We start from the raw sequence: 14,689 nt of genomic DNA on the forward strand, positions 1-14,689 counted from the left end.
CCTTCCACCAACTGTCCAATTATCATTGTTAAATGTAAACTCTGGTCTACTTTTTCAGTAATTCGTAAATTGTATTTTTTTTCAACGTAAATGTAAAAAAATGAAATATTATCTGCGTAATTTGTAATCGAACACTTATCTATGGAAATGTACTGGTAAGTCCCCCTTGGACACGATCATGTTAAACAGACTGACATTACAGAAGATAGTTTCGTCTTAGCTTGCAAATGCTATTAAACGTTGCATCAAGATCAGTGAGACTGATCACACGGTTTCATGTTGAGATGGACGCAATATAGATAACACACAAAATATCCTTTGCACAGTGTCTTCTCTGTGTTTGTTAGTGATAACAAAATTTAAATAAAATGCAAATTTAATTTAAAAAAAAACCAACCTAATCAGACACTGTAAGTAATGTTTGTGTGTTATCTTTATTTTGTCTACCTCAAGATGACAACTGCTAGTAAGATTTTTGAAGCATCTATTCCGTATTAAAAGACATTGTTTAATTATATCATATATGTTTCAATCGTCAGCAGTATGCGAGTACAAAAACTGCAAGTATAAAATATGTTTATATATAATTAGGACACTCAAACCATTTGACGTCACGTTTGTTGTTGTTGTTGTTGTTGTTGTTCCTGCTGCTGCTGCTGTTGTTGCTGCTGTTGTTGCTGTTGTTGTTGTTGTTGTTGTTGCTGCTGCTGCTGTTGTTGTTGTTGTTATAATACTCCCCTTGTACCGATCTGTAGCAGTAGAAATGTTTCGTACGCCGACCATATCTATTTTTACGAACTTTATTTCATTGTTAAACAATTTACGAAAAAAATAAAATGGTGTGATTACGAAGTACGAAAATATGCCCCTGCCTTGTCAACCCTCACTATTAGCTAAAAGTTGTGTCAGCAGAATTCTAAACCTTTATTCAAAAAACAATTGAAATGTACATATGCATGATTACCCATCGATTTCACTGTATTTTAATTGACTGATGACAAGGCAGATAGCTCAATTTACACTCAACTATCACAGCATGCCATCAACGCCTCACGCAATCGAGTAAAGCTACAATTGAAACTATTTGTCTCGTGGCTCGAATTAAAGAATAAGAATTTAAGATATTCGAGAAAAGTGGCGAAATTGCCAAAATGATAAATATCGGAATATCGGACCGTGAATACGTTATCCGTGTGTCTTCATTGCTGAATATACATGACAACTAAAATGGCTCCTTCTTTATCTTTATGTCATATATATTCATGTGTCACGCTCATTAATATTACGGAACGGCCAGGAAACTTTTTCCAGGTCACAACAAACTAGAAATAGGCTATGCTGGAAGTGAGCTGTATATTAAAGAGTTTGATAACATGGCGATAATATATAGACTTAAAAGACGAGAGTAGACTAATGACGAGACGAGAGTAGACCAACGAGATGAGAGTAGACTGACGAGACGAGAATAGAACGCGACGAGAGTATACCATCGTACAGGTAAAAACAACATTCACACAGTCGGTACCTATTAAAGTAGACAATCTTCAAGTTGTTGTTAACAATCGCTGAAACTGGAACCAGATTGTCATATTGTTATGTTTTCGACATAGACCAGAAAAAAATCTTTAAACGGGCAACCTTGCCCATCACTTCGGGTTTTGAGCCATGCATCATCAGAGCCTAGTAAAGTACTGTATATAAATATTATATGATTTGAAATAAACTCAAATGCATAATGTCACATTTATTGAATATCAAGAAACACTCTAAATTATTTTGAAACAAAGTGTACACTGTAGTCCAATAGCCATTTTACTGACGTTTGCGGCCGTATGGGGGTGTATGCGATGCACATCACACAGAAAAATGAAAAAAAAAACTGAAGTAGATTGTATATGGGTAGGTCGGGTCCGTAAAGCAGGTCTTTATAATATGTCGGTGTATTTGTTGAAACATGTATGATTGCATATTATAGTGACCAAACCCAGTGAGCAATACACAGATTTACAATCTATTGACGACAAATAACGGGTTGTACCTCTTTCAAAGTTGTTTTGTTAACGTCAAGGCAAGTTACACAGTACCATCAACGACTAGAAGAGAGGTTATTCACCTTATATTAGGAAGGACATTTGGTGTATTTTCCATTACACTCAAAATACTAGTATTGGAACATACAGTGAAACATCACAGCTTTTTGCGGCTTTAACATACGATGCTACATAACAGTATACCGCCTTGGTAGGTATCGACATATGCAGACTATTATCACTCTAGGACTCGAAAACAAAATCAACAATGAAGACCATGACAATGCTAGTAATTACCATGACGACAAAGCACACTCCCTGAACAATAGGAACAGTCCTACTCTTGGGGGAAATTGGGACTATAGCCTATTAATTGAGGGTAAGTAAATAAAAGATGGCTGTAAACATGGCACACATATTATCTTTGCAGTTCAATCAAACATGGTTTATACTAACACAGTTTCCAACGACACGATAACATTGTCTAATATGTGATAGCGGATGATAAGATTGGCTAGTGTGGTTATTTTTATATTGTCTAATATGTGATAGTCAATGATAGGATTGGCTAGTGTGGTTATTTTTATATTGTCTAATATGTGATAGTCAATGATAAGATTGGCTACTGTGGTTATTTTTATAGTGTCTAATATGTGATAGTCAATGATAACATTGGCTACTGCGGTTATTTTTATATTGTCTAATATGTGATAGACGATGATAAGATTGGCTAGTGTGGTTATTTTAATATTGTGTAATATGTGATAGACGATGATAAGATTGGCTAGTGTGGTTATTTTTATATTGTCTAATATGTGATAGTCAATGATAAGATTGGCTAGTGTGGTTATTTTTATATTGTCTAATATGTGATAGTCAATGATAAGATTGGCTACTGTGGTTATTTTTACATTGTCTAATATGTGATAGTCAATGATAAGATTGGCTAGTGTGGTTATTTTTATATTGTCTAATATGTGATAGTCAATGATAAGATTGGCTAGTGTGGTTATTTTTATATTGTCTAATATGTGATAGTCAATTATAAAATTGGCTAGTGTGGTTACTTTTATATTGCCTAATATGTGATAGACGATGATACGATTGGCTACTGTGGTTATTTTTATATTGTCTAATATGTGATAGTCAATGATAAAATTGGCTACTGTGGTTACTTTTATATTGCCTAATATGTGATAGACGATGATAAGATCGGCTACTGTGGTTATTTTAATATTGTCTAATATGTGATAGCCGATGATACGATTGGCTACTGTGGTTATTTTATATTGTCTAATATGTGATAGCCGATGATAAGATTGGCTAGTGTGGTTATTTTTATATTGTCTAATATGTGATAGACGATGATAAGATCGGCTACTGTGGTTATTTTTATATTGTCTAATAGGTGATAGACGATGATAAGATTGGCTACTGTGGTTATTTTTACATTGTCTAATATGTGATAGTCAATGATAAAATTGGCTAGTGTGGTTATTTTTATATTGTCTAATATGTGATAGCGGATGATACGATTGGCTACTGTGGTTATTTTTATATTGTCTAATATGTGATAGACGATGATACGATTGGCTACTGTGGTTATTTTTACATTGTCTAATATGTGATAGTCAATGACAAGATTGGCGAGTGTGGTTATTTTTATATTGTCTAATATGTGATAGTCAATCATAAGATTGGCTACTGTGGTTATTTTTATATTGTCTAATATGTGATAGCCGATGATACGATTGGCTAGTGTGGTTATTTTTATATCGTCTAATATGTGATAGTCAATGATAAGATTGGCTAGTGTGGTTATTTTTGTATTGTCTAATATGTGATAGTCAATGATAAAATTGGCTACTGTGGTTATTTTTATATTGTCTAATATGTGATAGTCAATGATAAGATTGGCTACTGTGGTTATTTTTTAGATTGTCTAATACGTGATAGTCAATGATAAGATTGGCTAGTGTGGTTACTTTTATGTTGTCTAATATGTGATAGCGGATGATAAGATTGGCTACTGTGGTTATTTTTAATATGCGATAGTCAATGATAACATTGGCTAGTGTGGTTATTTTTATATTGTCTAATAGGTAATAGTCAATGATAAGATTGGCTACTGTGGTTATTTTTATATTATGTAGTATGTGATAGTTGGCGATAACATTGGCTGATGTGGTTATTTCTACGCTCTTTCTGTATTGTATGTTATATTGATATCTAAGCACTTAACGACCTTAATGAGCAATAAAGAAATAATTTTAACGAAAATTTAATAATGTCGGGGATACACTATATACCTAATTTATGAGTTTATTAAAGTTGTACCATGTTTCTTGAGAAGGTGATAAAACCTGCCCGTTTTATTGAACTGAGTAGCTTGCAAAGAGGCTCTGTGGGGTTCGAGTTCGAGTTCGAGCAAAGATGAGACTCGTAACGTTTGGCACACGTGTACAGTTAGGGGATTTGTGTTGACGTGCCAGTCACAAGGAACCAATAACCAAGTTTTGTAGTTGTATGTACGTTTACCACGAATACGAATATTTTGTTTTGAAAACAGTAAGCAGTGGATTCATACCTGAATCGGAATTGTAAAACACCCTTGGTACCGAATGCAGCTAGCACGGGATCTGATTTTTGTTATTTATTTGTCGCCGTGTTGTGAAACAAACGACTGTAATTGTCGACTTTTCTGGGAAACGATGGGTGACGTTTCCGATGTTTTTTTTTTAAAGTTACGTTTTCATATTAGTTACAGCTATGAATCAGAGCATCTAAGTTACCGAGAAGTACATACATATGTATCACATGTGCTGTGCCGCCGTCAAATAACCACATTAACACTAATCCCAATACGAAAGCGTATTTACAACGTTGACAAAAGGTATCAACCACTCCATGTAACCAGTACCGACCGTGGTCCTCGGCAGATCCGGCTTTCTGTGCTACGATTCGCTCGACACCAATAAACAATCACTCAATCAGCTCGTTGTCCGGTTTGTGATGTCGACTGTGTGGAGTCAAGCGATTACCATAAACTTAAGTAGGCTTGTTGAACTGTCACCTGACCTCCAATTCAAAACATAGCCTACACCTGCACGATCTGTAGCTGGATACAGGTGTGGTTATTCGCCTTAAATAGAGCCTTGTTGCCATGGCACCACATTCCACACAATATCTAAATTACTACAATATTTCCTTTCTTATTTTAGTTATATTCCATAACCTAAGATTTGTATTCACTTTTCTTTAATTTCTGGATTTCGACTGTCCAATCAAACAGTACTCGACACACTTGTTAATACATGGCCGCACGTAGAGGGTAATATCCATACTTCTTCATCATGAGATGTTTTGGCAATCTCATAAATCTAACAATGTACTTATAATAATAATAATTTGACAGAATTCTCTAGCGATTATATCAACATCAAGGGTTGAGTCAAGAACACAGCTCAATCATTGTATAAAATAGTAACAAATCACTCGTTATCAGTAGGTGTGTCATTTTGAAGCATTTGAAAACGTGGGCCCACTTTTGTTTGAGTTTGGTGCAGTGTACGCTGTAGTGTTTATTTGAAATTGATCAATTTGAAGAAAAAAAAACATGGTTGCGGGCATCGTACTTTTCTATCGTTGCCCCTGATGGTATTGGCGTCAATGGATAATATCATAATAACACTGTGTTTTCTGTCCATCAGATGATTACCTACTACCAGCCAAGCCGTTTGATGTGTACCAGGGAGTATATAAAGTTGTGGGTGGGGTGGGGGTTCCCCAAAACAAGCAAGCGATGCCAAAACTCCTACTTCTAAATCACGTTCTACTGAACACGTGTGGAGCAATATTATAGTAAGTTATTACTGGAGTTCAAGTTCATCTTTCATCTTTTCTAGAATAGAAAAGTAAACAATGCTAAGTTTGATTTTCAGCATACGTTACCAATTTACATATGAAATGTGAACGGTGGGTATCGAAATTGACGTTCGACCAATAGCTGAATCGACACTTATCATTCCGCTTGTCATGACTGTTCGTTATCGTCAATTTGAAATCTGTAAATCCATTATTGAAAGCTGTTTCTATATATACAATGAGCAATTAACACATCGAAAATGCAATAATGTGTAGATATATTGAATTTCTTGTTGTGCGGAGTCGACCAATTGTCTTATACAATTCATAGATTCACGTCCCCAAATGAAAAATATATGTCTGTGTTTGTGGATGTTCAACTTCTATGTATATATTGACTCGTTGGTGTAAAGTCGGCTGGCGGCCAGCCCAAGTCAGTCAACGAACTCACAATGAGATAGCAAACAAAAATTCTAACCTTTGTCAATTCAAGGCTTGCCAACAGCCGGCGTTATTGTTTGGTGTTTTTCTCGCCGTCACATAAACCCAAGCATAATCCCGTACACGTTGAGTTATATTTATGCCAGTGTAGCAGTTATTGGTATCCGACTCAACAAGGTCACAAATCAGATTTATAATAAAAGTGTCCCCCAAAAAAAAACCAAACGCTTTTACATTGGACGTACTAGACGAGAAAGGTATGCGGACCTGGTCAAGTAGTCTTGATACGCATACTTTTTTGGAAACCCTGTAACCATGGCAACGGGTCAAACTTAATAGTTCCTCCTCCTCCTCCCCCCGACTTGGTCTATTTCGAGCTTGATGACTATCTGTTGTGTGGTTATGATTTTAAACTCCCGCGATGACCATGACTTACCTGCTGTGCCTATGCCTGTAAAACCATGGCAGCCATATCGTCTGCCTTATTAGGTTGTTTACTACAGCAGTCCATAAGTGCTTTGTGTAGAAAATAATACAATATAGTTATAGATAAACTTGTCTGTTGGGTACACCGCACACAATGCGATCTAGTAGACTGGCCTGACTATGGGTAAACTGATGACGGCATATACGACTCTGGTAATTGAGACTTCGGTTTACTACTAGTAACCCCTAATAAAAAAAATTGTGTGGTTCTAGTTACCCGACCCCCATCTAGTTTTTCACTTCCGACCCTAAACTTTTTTTCGAGAAAAAAATAATAAAATCGCGAACATCATGAAGTCTCGCCAGAAATGCGGAAACTGTAACTATGTTAATCCAATCTGTAATGGCTATACATCTGATGAGAAGAAACCAATAACACAGAGACCATTTTGAAAGCAACGGAAAACATAACTAAGATAGCCAGAAAGCTAAAACTATTGATATGTTGAATAGTATGTGGTAGATTACACAAGTGGGTGATGGCTGTCCCTCTGTTGAGTGAAGAGAATCACCCTGTGATCAAGATAGTGTAAACATTGGAAGTCCCAAAACAGTCGCTGCAAGTCACTATGGAACTAGCTTTCAGAGAGTCGCCCTACTGAGACTATAATTAAACTAACGGTCATTTAATAGCTTGTGACTGTTTAACATGTTGCGACAATACTGTTAGTTTGTGTCTATCTTAGCAAAGCAAAGCCTCGATTACTGGAGTAATAGTTTAAACCATATACCTTCCACGTCTATGTTTAAACCTATACTACGTTGTGTCTTTCAGCGTGAGACTTTCTACTTCAAAGAAATGGTTGGCTTGTTCTCCCTGACTTCCTCATTTCACAGCTTTCTCACCTAAATTAATACATGTTGATTGACACGGACCTTGTAGCTTTTGGTAAGGCAATCTTTAAAGTTGGTGGTGCCAACGACATTGGTGATGGTGGTGGTTGGTGATGCTGGTAGTAGTGGTAGTGGTTGTGACGATTGTGGTAGTAGTAGTAGTAGTAGTAGTGGTGGTGGTGTGGTTACAATGGTTGTAGTAGTTGTGGTGGTTGTGACGATGGTGGCGGTAGTTGTGGTGGTTGTGGCGATGGTGGCGGTGGTGGTAGGGGGGGGGGGGTTCGAAAAACTTACCCAGGACATAATTCCATTTCCATGATTTGGTAGTTTTATTCACACCCCTTTTTTACTAACAAAAATACAGTTCTGTTAGACTAGCATAGTTTCATTTGATTCTATTTCAGTAAATTATGTATTGCATCACTGTGAGACCAACATAACATGGAAATTGCATTTGTACATGGACATTTATAGTGAAAAAATAAATAAAAATAAATAAAATTAATAATATTTTGATATTTTTGTCAATAAAGAATACGTTTTAAACAAAATCTCCAATAGCGTCATTTTTTAAAGTTATGGATTCAACAAAGTGTTATATTCTTGTAAGGAAAATATACAAACAAGAATGCTTTGCCGCGGACGAGCTGCTCAGTTACTCCGCCTCGTATAGAAAACTCAGTTACTCGGCAAAAAGAATGTCTTGATTTTGAACAAATGAAAGCAGGTGACGATCTCAAAAACACAGAAACTGTGTAATGCAGCCATATTGCAATCACAAGAGTCAACAAATGACGATAGAGAAACATTTCTGCGAATATAATTAAATACTTTTTTTCCACCCATTTCAATGCCTTTTATGTGAGGAGACCCCCCAAGATCGATGTCAACAAAAAGTAGTAGTTCGTACTGCGCATACTCAAATGTCTCCTTTGTGTGTATAAACTATTATGATCAGAGGTGGTCTCAGTACTGCTTGATGAACATTTCAGATAATTTTCACTACTCGCGCAAGACTCGATCAAAATGATTTTAAAAAATAACAATAAGGTTTTTTTTCGGGAATTTACGACGCATCAGACAACAGTATAAATTATCGTACGTGCATAATAAAATAGAATAATGATATGAGTTTTGAATAAAGACGTTACTGTATTTTACTAGTCGATGGAAAGGAAATATTCAACGATGAACTAGTTTGGAAACCTCCCATGCTAATCAGAGTTTTTTTCCCCTCAACTTTTTGACTTGTATCTGATCTATTTTACCATAACACATATGTCTTTGCCGGAGGTAAGATATAGATTAACAGCAGTTAAAGATTTCACGATATCGATTCATACGAATCTTTTCATCAATAGGGGATCGCTTCTGTCTGGAACGGAGAAAACAAGAACGATGCTGGGGGTTCACTCCCGGACTGCAACCCTATAGGGGAGACCTTAGCGTGGCGTTGCGTGGGGCTAACCATACGTTCAGATGTACACTACCGAAATAAAGATTACAACATCAATGAAACAATACGTAAAACTACATTTTTAACTGATCTGCCCCCCAGGATTGTCACCACATGTAGACTCATTGATAGTGAAGCATATATAAAGTACACTGTACTTGTAATTCAGTTAGTTTGCTTTGCTACAGTGTACGAGGGAGGGTGTTTATACGACAAAATCGGTATCACGACGAACTCGCTATCAAGAACGAGAATGAAGTCACTGTCGGAAGTTTGTTACTTGCCGGAATGTGTCGATGAAAATGTCACGGTGTCTGCGGGTGCCCTTACCGTACTTCCAGATGGCGACCAGTATTGCGACCTCTGTGGAGACGTGCAGTACGTGACAACGGACGACTGGAGACCGGCAACACAGACAGCAAATCACGATGTAGGGCATATCGACACTTTGTCACTTAACCTATGCAATAGCAGGCCGAATGATTTCAGTGAAGTCAAGGAAACCGAACTGAGGACACAGACTGACCACGTTATCAGTTGTAACGGACCATGTCCAGGTAATTTCACTCCCAACACAACGTTTGGACCTAAACCAAGGAAAACACGTACGTTCACAAGAGCTCAGCGACAATTGGCAAATATCCGCGAACGACGAAGAATGTCGAACTTAAAAACAGCATTCGGGAAACTTCGGGATATCGTACCGACATTACCATACGAAAGAAGGCTCACACGCATTGAAACATTGAAGTTGGCCACAGAGTACATTATCTTCATGACCGATATCCTCAACGGCGGAGATCAAGTGAACCCATAGCTAATTTTCCACTGATGGATGGTGAATTTTCCGATTGAAAACGACACACTCTTTACCGTTCGTCTTTGGAATCTGAATACTAGTAACGTTATGTCGCAGTCACATGACGACCACGTGACGATGATATTGCTCAGAACCCCTTTGATTCCAGACACAGAGAAGAACACTGGGGATGAGTCTACACTTTGCGATGGGCTTATAATTAAAAGTGTACAATGTGTAATAACCATTATCCCACAACAATGAGCCTGAAGATTTTGTTCCTTCTTACAAGCTGGCATTTTCCTACAATGTGCTCCAAGTATAATTACTACCCCAACAGACTTATCACACAGCTTGTTACACTTCATTTTCCCATGGAAGTATACACCCTAGTATATGGCTAGAGGGATGATAGGGCTTGAACATTGAGAAAGTAGCTTCATCGTAAATATGGACGGTCGACAAACGTGTGTAGTAGACGTATGGCTGTAATATTTCTGATTTGAGTACCATCAGCAAATTGAAGGTTTTTCTTCTTCTTCTTCTCCTCAATTTGATGGTCATTTTCAAATCGATGCGAAGCTACACATGCAATCTCGAGAACAAGAATGTATCTAACGCGATCATTTAATATCAATGTGGAAGTATATGAAGAAGACATGTACATCATAACTTAAAGAATGATAACCAAAACTGTACTTATTTATAACTAGCAGTGCAAGCATTCTTAGAAATGTAATGAGTAATTGATTCTTTCAGAAAAAATAACTTTTCTTCAAAATAACATATACTGTTCATCGAGCCAAAATGTAACACACACACGCACACACACACACATACATACAGGCTGCACCTGCATCCATCCATCCATCCATGCATGCATGTATGTATGTATACATGCATGCATACATACATACATACATACATACATACATACATACATACATACATACATACATACATACATACATACATACATGCATACATGCATACATACATACATACATACATACATACATACATACATACATACGTACACACATACACACATACATACATACATACATACATACATACATACATACATACGTACATACATACGTACGCATGTCTAATTTATGTATGTCTAATTTATGTAAATAAATAATTATTTAAAAAAAATTGTTATTTTGGATATATCTTTACTTATTATATCATATCATTCACAAGCTACCTTTATATATCAAACGTTATCAAATTAGACAGTGACAGGATGTACTTAACAGAGTAAGCATCCGTCAAAACGTTGTTGTACACATTACTGTTATATACGAAACAGGGGTATAATCGAATGCATCGGATTTGAATACTGGCCAGGCTGGCTGCAACTCCAGCTGTAGTGTGTTGAAATAAGCACGCAGACTGTGGGTTGAAAGACGAGAAGTAGAAATGTGTCACTTTGTAAAGTAAAAATTGTAAACATCGTATTTATTTGTTGAGACATGACAAATGGGTGTCAGGGGTGACCTTTACAGGCAAATAGCTGTATTCAATCAAACTACAACTTGTTGAGACAATAACGATTAGTATAATAGTGGTGGGTTTTTTTTGTAAAACACCGTGGAATTTTGATGTTTGACACAAGTACACGAACTCATGAAATAAATGATGAAATATTACACGAACTTGTAATAAAAAGACCACGACAAAGATTTCTAGGAAGGGCGATGAGTTGAAAAGACACACTTAGAGACTTCAACTTTTTTTTGTTGAATTAATGAACGGTTAAAGTACCAGCGTGACTAAAAGGAAACTCTGAGCGGGTGTGTTGAATTGGATCACAAATCTAATTGAGAACCCCTACCCTACCCCCTGCGTTGGAGCAGATGCGTCTCCCACAAAAAAATGCCATCTTTTCACAGCGAGTTGTTGTAATCATGTGATCTAATATTAAATCCTTTGTTACGATGGGTTAAAACTGGTTGCCCTGTTGTCATTTTCCTCTCTCAAAATCCATTTTAATGCACATACTTCCTAACAACTGGGTGATTATGCACGCACCTAGCCCGAAAGATCCAGACGTGCCTTCCGCTTATAAAATGCCTCACTCACTGTGGGGTAGCGAGTGTGATTACATAAGCGGGCCAAAGGCTGAATCTTTCAGACTGGCACGCACTACTGATGCCTGATTGCTTATTTAATTCAATACAAAACGGGGTTGAAACAATATGTTCTGTGCAGAAGCACAGCATTGGAATTGATTTATGACATCGATAGGTCTCACACAAATGTAAATATATATTTCTGCACTACCGACCCGTATCTCAGTTCTTTTGATAAATTACTTTACCCTTTAACACTTTTACATATTAGCTGTCTGGTACCTCGTTGTCCTGGACCACAAGATATATAACTGGTGGCTACTGGACAATCTATGGATCACAATTCACTTGTCTCAGTTTGACGTTAATATATATATATATATATATATATATATATATATATATATATATATATATATATATATATATATATATATATATATATATATATAAATGTGTGTGATTGTACAAACCAAATTAAAACGAGCTAGCCACAATTAATTAATTGCCATGTTTATAAAAACGAGTAAATTGAAAAATAAGTTATGAAATAAATAATTAATGAGCGACTGAAGAAAGGTTATGTGAGATGAGGCTGGGTGATTCAGGGTAAGGTGGGTGGTGTGAAGTGATGTGAGACGAGGTGATGTGAGTTAAGGTGAGGTGGGGTGGTGTGAAGTGAGATGAGGTGATGTGAGTTGAGGTGAGGTGAGTGGTGTGAAGTGATGTGAGATGAGGTGATGTGAGTTGAGTTGAGGTGAGTGGTGTGAAATGATGTGAGATGAGGTGATGTGAGTTAAGGTGAAGTGAGGTGGTGTGAAGTGATGTGAGATGAGGTGATGTGAGTTGAGGTGGGGTGGGTGGTGTGAAGTGATGTGAGATGAGGTGATGTGAGTTAAGGTGAAGTGAGTGGTGTGAAGTGATGTGAGATGAGGTGATGTGAGTTGAGGTGAGGTGAGTAGTGTGAAGTGATGTGAGATGAGGTGATGTGAGTTAAGGTGAAGTGAGGTGGTGTGAAGTGATGTGAGATGAGGTGATGTGAGTTAAAGTGAAGTGAGGTGGTATGAAGTGATGTGAGATGAGGTGATGTGAGTTGAGGTGGGGTGGGTGGTGTGAGTTGAGGTGAGGTGAGGTGAGGTGAGGTGGGTTGAGGTGTGCTGTTGATTGGTGTAATGCAGCGTGGTCTGATGAGGTGTTGTAAGGTGTATGTGTGTTGTGTGCTGATGTGAGGTGAAGTGATGTAAGATGTGATGTTTTGAGATGAGGTGAGGTACGATGTGGTGTTCTGTTATGAGGTGTGAGGGAGTGAGGTGAGTATGTGTGGTGAGATGAGATGAGGTAAGGTGAGGTGAGGTGAGATAATATGAGGTGAGGCGAGGATGGGGTGAATAAAAGTGAGGTAAAGTGAACTGATGTGAGGTGAGGTGGGGCCGGGTGCGGTGTGGTGTGGTGCGATGTGGTGTGGTGTGGTGTGGCGAGTCAGCCTTCAGTAATTACAGGGGGTTGAAATCAAGCTTAGTCATTGGCATAAAATGTAACCCCCCCCCCCCTAAATCGTTGTGCTAAAAAAGTGACCCTCCCTCAATTTCCGTTCTTTAAAATATGACGCTCTCCCTTAGTGTTTCGAAAAAGATTTTGAACATCGCCTCCCTGTGGCGTAGTTGTTAAAGTTCAATCTTAGTAGTCAGGAGATCCTGAGTTCAAATTCTACTACTGACAGGGAATTTTTCTGTAGTAAGATTCCACCACATTTAGTTTTTAAAGGCATTTGTTGTTTCCCACTATCACACCACAGGTAGTTTGTGTTTGTATTAAATCAAAGCCTGCATTTGGATCTCATTGGCTGAGCTGAAGGTCAGAACTTCCAAAGACTAGATGAGCGCACACCTGACAAGCTCATCAGAACCGAGGTCAATATCTCCGCTCCACCACGTTATCCTCAATACCTTGCCACGCTGTTCTTCTTTTACTATTGTGAGACCCGCTTCTCTCGTCACACCACAACTAACAGTTAGTTCACTGCATTTCATCGCTCTGTTATATTACATTACAGTGGTGGGATGTTGTGGCAGTAGGATTTGGAACTGGTGGCAGCGGTAGGACTATGCCATATCACAAAATAATGCAAAGTTAGATTTAAAAAATGATTCAAAGTAAAATGTGACCCTCCTCCAATTTTCATTTTCTAAAATATGGCCTCTCCGAGGACCGACTTGTAAAAAGTGCCCCAACTCCTAATTGCCCCAGCCTTCCCCTCTTGTAACTACTGGAGGCTTCCTAAGGTGTGTTGTGTGCTGAAGGGAGGCGAAATGAGGTAAGGTGAGGTGAGGTGAGGTAAGGCGTGAAGGTTTGGAGTGAGATGAGGTAAGGTGAGGAGAGATGAGGGCGAGGGTGAAGTGAGATACTATGAGGTGAGGTGAGGATGAGGTGAATAGATGCAAGGTAAAGAGAAGTCAGCTGAGGTGAAATTGAGAAAGGGCGGGTGGGATAAGGCCTGGTTGGGGTGAAGTAATATTAGGTGAAGCGAAGTGGGATATAGGGAGGTGAGATTAGGTGAGGTGAAGTGGGATTTGGTGTAGTCAGGTGATGTAAATTCAGTCGATGTGTGATGAGGGGGCGGTTTAAGTTGAGGTCAGGACAGTTCAAGACAGGTCAGGTCAGGTGATGTTAGGTCAAGTAAGGTAATGCGAGGCAAGGC

The 14,689-nt window shown here is 38.0% G+C and overlaps 1 protein-coding gene across 1 annotated transcript; it reads left to right on the top strand.

The window, feature by feature from the left end:
• Positions 1-9,364: 9,364 nt before the first annotated feature.
• LOC144433992 (uncharacterized) lies at positions 9,365-10,602 on the top strand. The gene has a single exon (XM_078122428.1). The coding sequence runs from the start codon at positions 9,365-9,367 to the stop codon at positions 9,926-9,928; it is 564 nt and encodes a 187-aa protein (XP_077978554.1). The 3' UTR covers positions 9,929-10,602.
• Positions 10,603-14,689: the final 4,087 nt, after the last annotated feature.

The sequence above is a fragment of the Glandiceps talaboti genome, chromosome 4 (genome assembly GCF_964340395.1).
Source record: "Glandiceps talaboti chromosome 4, keGlaTala1.1, whole genome shotgun sequence".
NCBI lineage: Eukaryota > Metazoa > Hemichordata > Enteropneusta > Spengelidae > Glandiceps > Glandiceps talaboti.

Coding starts and splice junctions, on each gene's coding strand:
- LOC144433992 (XM_078122428.1), top strand. CDS start 9,365: ATGAAGTCACTGTCGGAAGTTTGTTACTTGCCGGAATGTGTCGATGAA.